This window comes from Dermacentor silvarum, chromosome 11 (assembly GCF_013339745.2).
Source record: "Dermacentor silvarum isolate Dsil-2018 chromosome 11, BIME_Dsil_1.4, whole genome shotgun sequence".
Classification (NCBI taxonomy): Eukaryota; Metazoa; Arthropoda; class Arachnida; order Ixodida; family Ixodidae; genus Dermacentor; species Dermacentor silvarum.
In genome coordinates, this window is record NC_051164.1 from 87,021,680 (window position 1) to 87,028,547 (window position 6,868).

The following is a 6,868-nucleotide window of genomic DNA, read 5'->3' on the forward strand; positions in this document are numbered from 1 at the left end:
GCCTTGTATCTTACATCATTCGAAAGATCGACGCTTGGGTAAAGAACCAGGGCACTCTATTAGTAGTGCCCTGTAGTTCACACGCGGAAGGTGCTCCGAGCTACGAAAAACACTACGAAAGAAAGATACACTGCGCGTTGACATCCTTTTTGCGTTAGGATTTGCGCGCAACACCGGCTTTGCGCGAACTAAACACTTCTTCAATGCAGCCGCAGCAAACAGAAGTTTGGCCGCTATGACGTGAAGATTCCCTTTTTCGCGATTCCACTCCTTCCTTATAATCTACCGTTCATGGTCGGCCGATACCACTTCGACCGCTGACGAAGTGGGAGAATAAATGGCAATGGGACAGAACCATTGCGTTGGTACATTGCATTAAATTACATTACATGATGATAATTATTCCTCCTGGACCAAATTTGCTAAGCACAAAAGTGATGGTTATGTTGGCAAAAGTGCTCTTTCATGTTGCTGTGCAACGTCAAATTCTCGCTGACTTACAAACTAGCGTAATCTGCATGCGAATATCATGGGTGCCGCAATTCAAAAGTGCTTCACTAGAAACCAGGAACTTCGCTCAATGAACGAAGTTGCAGTAAAAGACAACCCGATAACATCTACGTATTTTGTATCGTATTTTTTTTGCAATGTTAATAGATAACCATCTATATCTAAATGTTGGTGTTAGAGGTAACATCAGGCGAACGCACACTTCTATTAATGCTTTTAATAGCTTACAGAAGCGAACAGGTGGAGTTAGGCTACGGTATAAGTTGGCCTTGAAGGTACGTGAAGCTATGATGAAAAACGCGGAAGCTCCGAATAAGAACTCGTACAAGCGTTTCGCTAGGATCGGTAGCGAGTAAGTAAACTTGTCGAACCAAGGCGACGCAATGGAGAGGCAGTTGTTGAAACAGTAAAGTGATTAATATTCGCTCCACGAAATTTGTACGCTAACGGGAAATGGACTACTCGTGTTTTGGGAAGCAAGAATTTCTCAGGAATGCTTCCGGGCGATCGAATATTTTCACACTTATTTACACTAATAATGCGTATTTCAAGCTATTCCTTATGCTTATCCTCAACAGTAGTTCCAAAGCATGTCGCCGCTAAATAACTGCGTTCGTCCGTAAGTATTTATCGATTTTGGTACCAACTGAAATCGGTGAGTGCCGTAAAAAATGCCAGTAGAAACATTGCCTTTAAACCTGGTGCATGCATTATTTATTTATTTATTTATTTATTTATTTATTTATTTATTTATTTATTTATTTATTTATTTATTTATTTATTTATTTATTTATTTATTTATTTATTTATTTATTTATTTTTGTCGTTTATTTCTTTTAATTCGTTCGGAACGCTGCAAAAAATGTGTTTACCTTTCTGAAGTTTGAAAATGGACAGTAAACGGCAGACTAATATTTTTTAAGCAGTACTTTTGTTTCGTAAAAATAATGCAACTTTCTCGAACACAGTTTCTTTCCCAAACATAGCTGCTAGAATATCAGCAAGCAGTGTCAGTATTCTTGAATGAGAACCTACGGGGATACGATGATTGTTCGCGAGATTTCGCGCCTTCGACCTTTCCACCACTGTTCCAAGCTCGCCATCTTCGCCCACTGCCACGAACGCAGCCGGCCGCATTCTCCGACGCGTGCGTCGGTGACTATTCACGCAAGACTTCACGAAGGTGATCGCATCCCAGTAAGTGATAGCTCCGGAATAACGTCCACGAGCTCGTCCAATCGCAGAGGGAAGTGGTTAGTTTAAACACAAGTAAGGATTTATTAAAGCCAATCCTTCCTTGCGAACCGTTCCTGGGCATTCCGGACCGTGGTGCCGCCTGGGTACTGCTGCCGTTTTGCCCTATAGCTCACATTTAATATATATACATACAGTGGAATCTCGTTGATACGATTCGGACTAATACGTTATCCGGATAATACGTTTTTTTCGTATATACAATCGATCAGTCAATCAATAAATCAATCAATCAATGAATCAATCAATCAAATTTTTATCATTTCACAAAAAACTTTTACAGACAGAGGTATACAGAAGGAGATTCCATAGTAAAAACTGAATTGGGACCTCCTGTTCATGGTTAATATAAAAGGTACAATGACAAGAACGGTAGCTGAATCAGTGCAATTACAAAAATGATAAATAATGATACAGATATAAATAAATAAGGATATTAATAGACAACAATCTATCCGCAGTAAGTAATATAGTGAAGCTAGGCAACACTAACGTTGAAGAGGAGGAAAAAAGAAAGGGAAAAACAAAAATTAAAAACAACTTAACCAACATGGTGTCGTACGTAAGAACGGCAGGTCTAAAACGAAATCGGGTTATACAGTGCACTATGTCACATACATATCACATAACAAAAAATAACAAATGCTTCTTATATACGATTATTTTCGGATAATACGATTTTCGGATGATACGCTTTATTTCCTGGTTCCCGTGAGGATCAGTATCAACGAGAACCCACTGTATATATAAAGTTGAATCCCGTGCCCGATGGTGGGATCAAACCTCGGTTCCCAAGAGCAGCAGCCTGACGGCCCCTAACCATTACGGCCACAATCGTCACGTACACGTCTAATGTGCCCACGCCGCCTAGCTCTTTCAGATGACCCCCGAATGTGTCACATTGAGCAGCACCGGTGAGCGAGAGCGCATGCGCGCGCACTCGAGCAGATGAGAAGGGGTTGCATTTGGACAGTCTTTTAACGTGGATGATGTACGTGGTTCGGGCGTAGGCCTTAGCTACGTCCTTGTACTGTAATTGCGAAAGTACAGAAACTAACAAACAAGTTTCAGCGCTCTTTATGAATTTCAAGGGCAATAGTGGGGACACTTGCGACGGTTAGAGCGTTTCGTAATTTTCTCAAGTTTGTCTAAATGAACATTTCTTAAAATTTGCAGGTGTCTTGTAAAGGCGGTCGTCTCTGTGCACACCGAGTTTTATCGAACAAAACTCAGAAGTAGTGTAACTGTAAGCTTTTATCTCTATATATGCTAGTACTTTGGTGAATAAATATTTAAAAATTAACAGATGCACTACGTGAGTGGAACCTTCTTTCAAATGTTGTGCACAAAGCGAGCTTTTTACTGAACTTAGAAAATAGCATTCACTTTCGTAATCAGCTTCAAAATAATATTTTCAATATTAGAGTTCTCATATAAGGGCGATTTGGCAAGGAACATGTTTTTATCTAAAAGATCTTACCTAAAGTATCATAACTGCTTTAGTTCAATGCATTGGACAAACTGCAGCAATCGAACAAAATCTCGCACTGAAAATTGGGTTAGGCACAGAGGCAATGTTCCCTTACTCAGCAAAAATAGTGTTTTTCTTTTTTTTTTTTTTTTTCATAAATCGCCTTTAACGTGGCGGTCTCGCTCCGGCGGCACAAGCCCCCCGTTTTCAGTACTTCTGAAACAACCGTGGCGGCTCTTCTACTTAGGATATAAAGTTGTCGTATATACCATAAAAACGCTTAGTTCTTGTACATTACAACTATATATAATATATAGAAATTGATCAATGTGATTTAGAAATAAACGTTCAAGAACAAGCGTGAGTTACATGGTTTTTGCGAACTGCTGCCTCAGTTGTGACCATATTTAGAAGAAACTGGCAATTATTCTAGCTTTCCTTTTTCGATTGCTTTTGGGTAAAAGAGCAAGACACCAGCGATCTTCGCGGGGCTCGACCCGTGAGCGCGACTTGACCACGTTGTTGACGCAGAGTATAGCATACCGGTTACCGCAGAACCTGCGCTTTTTCTTTAGGCTTGATGGAAAATGAGGCGTTCCCGTCTACTGAGTGCTGCATGTGAGCAGGAAAACTTTGTGTTAAAAATTTCACTGAACTTAGACAGTGAGCGAAATCGCTGATGCACAAACAAGCTTGCTACCGCCAACGGTCATTAACGTCATTTTTGATGATTGTTCAAAAATGTGAAAAGATAAACACAGGTATAAAAACAACAAATCTCAGTTGTAAAAGCAAAAAAAAAAAAAAAAAGCAACCATTTCGACGTTTGTAGCTCTTGCCGCTAGTTGATGGGAGGAGGGGGGGGGGGGGGACTTTAGTAACACGTTTGAAGCACTTGGTGGCATGAAATTGGAAGAATCTATTCTTTATAAGGGAAGTGCTTTTGGAGATAAGATTGAAAAAAAAAAGTTTCTTTTAAAGTTACCTACAAAGCTTCGCTGTATGTCGATTCCAACAAAATTTGCTGGATGTGCCGCAATTTCGTTTCACTTTATAGTACACAGTTCTAGCGTCTCAAACATCGGGTGCTACGCAAATAAATATTCACATTAAAAAAAGGAAAAAAAAACTTATAACTTCCAGAAACAGTGTTGAAGAAGTAAGACAGTCTTGCGAGCAATATCAATATCTTCAATATCAGTTCGCCAATGTTTCTTCTTATTTCCTCTTTTTCTCTTCTTTTTTCAGCTACGGACGCACGCCGAACGGGAGGTAAAGAACCTGAGGGAAGACCTGTTGAAGAAGAAAATCCAGGTCACCCTCACAAAGAAAGAAACACAGTCCGTGATGGCACCGTTCCTCAGAGATTCCTTCTACTTCGTCGGTCCCATTTAAAAGATCGGCGCCGGACACACCAATCTCTGAAATGTATGTCACGCTCCATAGGAGAATAAAAAATAAAGGGCAAAAAAAGATTGCAAGATACTGTAAAAACAAAGTGTTAGCGAAACGTTGCGCAGTGTTACGACACCGTCCTATTGTCCGCTCTGTTCGACGGCTACCAGATAGTCTTGACATCATTTAAGCTGAAAAAAAAAAACTGGAAGTAACTGTATCCAGCCGCAGTTTACAGAGATGACTTGGTTCAGAAAGAACTGTCTGTTTTTACAGCCGCTCTGCCAGCATTATGTCTCGTGTCTGCTAAGAAAAAAAAAAGTATAACCTTCATAACGTCGGAGGCAGAAGCCATAGCGCTTAATTCCGAGGCCAGAATGCGATAAAAGCAGCAGCCAAGTTCATATCAATGCGTTGCGCAAAGGGACGTTAAAGTTTCAGGGGACGAAGATTGCGACGCGGTTTCTTTGGTAGTAGGCGCGGTAGCCTGGGTGCATCGTTTACTGAAAGTTCACGCTTCTCCAAGTGCGTCCGCGTAAATTGGATCGGAGCTTCGTTTTGCGCAAAGAATACAACCCACAAAAATACAATTCACTCCTCACGTACACGTCAGCTTCATGCGATTCGGCGTCCTTTTGTAGCGTAGATAATCCTACTAACTTTTACCGGAAAGCGAGAAACTTGGTGAAACTGCGCTTTTCCAGCTTGAACTCCCGTACACCTGAGCCGTCCCCTCTCATCTTGACGAATTACAACCGTTCGAGGGTTGAGTTATGAGTAGTGACATCAGCGTTTTTTTTATTCTATAGGAGCGGTAGCTGCGCCGGGCGGTGTATAGTTGCGTATACACGCAGGAAAAAAAAAAAGAGAAGCGATCCGCTACTGGCAGGAAGAGAGAACACGTGCCTCACGAAACATCGCGCGACCGGGGGCCATTCATTGGGGCCGTCATATATCAGGAAAGCGCCAGCCCACGGGGGCATAACACACGGCGTCCTTGACGGCGTGAGCGCGCGTTCACGGTATAGTACGTGGCGATGCATGGCTGCCACTCTACTCGCGACCTCGTTTCTCGATGAGAGCAATGGCGTGCCACGGCGTCGTTTAGCGCACGGGTTTCGGAGAAAGACCCTGTGCGCGAAAATGTAGGGGAAAAAAAAGTAAATACAGACCATACGTAATTTACTAGCGTATGTGGCGTGCCGGCCAGCACAACACCATACACTCAATATAAGGTAACGTTTATAAAGATGCGCATTCTCGGATATTAATAGGTAACTGGCACCCTGTACTCCAAGTAATGGTAATACGCCGTAAATAACGGTTCGTCACCCTTAAGATTGAAGATAGGAAACCTTAAGTGAAGTCTAAGGATTACATCATGCGGAGTAGCATTCACAGGAGCTAAGAATGAGTAACTGCGGTGACAGAAGGCCATGTTACAGTGTGCAAAAGTTGACGACTTCCGTCAATCTTAAGTGCAAATTGCCCCTGCAAATTTTAGTAACCTCGATCCTACTTTTAGACCTAACGAAAATTAGTGACGCCTACAATTCGCACGGCTCTTGCACATAGTTACGTGAAAAAGCAGCGCTTACTTAGAAAAATGTGAAACTGTGCACCTCCTTACTCTATTTAGACTGCAGTTCGAAAACGCTGTTGCCATTTTTATTTTCCTGCAGAGATTAAGCTGAACTGACAATGAAATCCACCAGTATATTTCAGCTAGAACCGATAAAATACGCTTAAAGCCTTTTTTTTCTAACGAGCATAAAATAAGCAGGATAAAGAGGAAAACATAATAAAAAAAACCAACAGTGCTTGCAGAACTTGCTTGCCTGTCCCCCCTCCCCCCCTCCCCCCCTACACACACTATGAAGTCGTTGAAAGATCATTAAGCAAAACAATAAGCTAAACTAAGACGGTAGATTACGCTCCTTGAAACTACTAAGTAGGCGGCTTTAAACGAGTGCGCTAACTTCCAATGCCTGAAGATGACGCAATATCAACAGACCACTAGCGACGCCACCTTGAATCTCTCGAACTAGCTTCCCTATGACGTCACAGTATGCGGAGATGTCTTCGCGGGAGCATTTAACTGTTTGAGATAATTTAGATGAAAGCATAAACAGCGTTTCTCAACTGTTAGCAAACTTTCGCGAGCACCTAATCTCGCGAGGTGATAAAGCAAGACCTTTGACGTCACATCGACGTCATCGCCACCGGAGCTCGGGCGTG

The 6,868-nt window shown here is 41.9% G+C and overlaps 1 protein-coding gene across 1 annotated transcript in view; it reads left to right on the forward strand.

Moving 5' to 3' along the window:
• Positions 1 to 4,808, forward strand: part of LOC119433726 (uncharacterized) — a 133,147-nt gene extending 128,339 nt beyond the window's left edge. Inside the window, exon 12 of the mRNA XM_037700982.2 lies at positions 4,484 to 4,808. Coding sequence (XP_037556910.1) covers positions 4,484 to 4,630 — 147 coding nt within the window. The 3' untranslated portion in view covers positions 4,631 to 4,808. The remainder of the gene's footprint in view (positions 1 to 4,483) is intronic.
• The last annotated feature ends 2,060 nt before the right edge of the window (positions 4,809 to 6,868 follow it).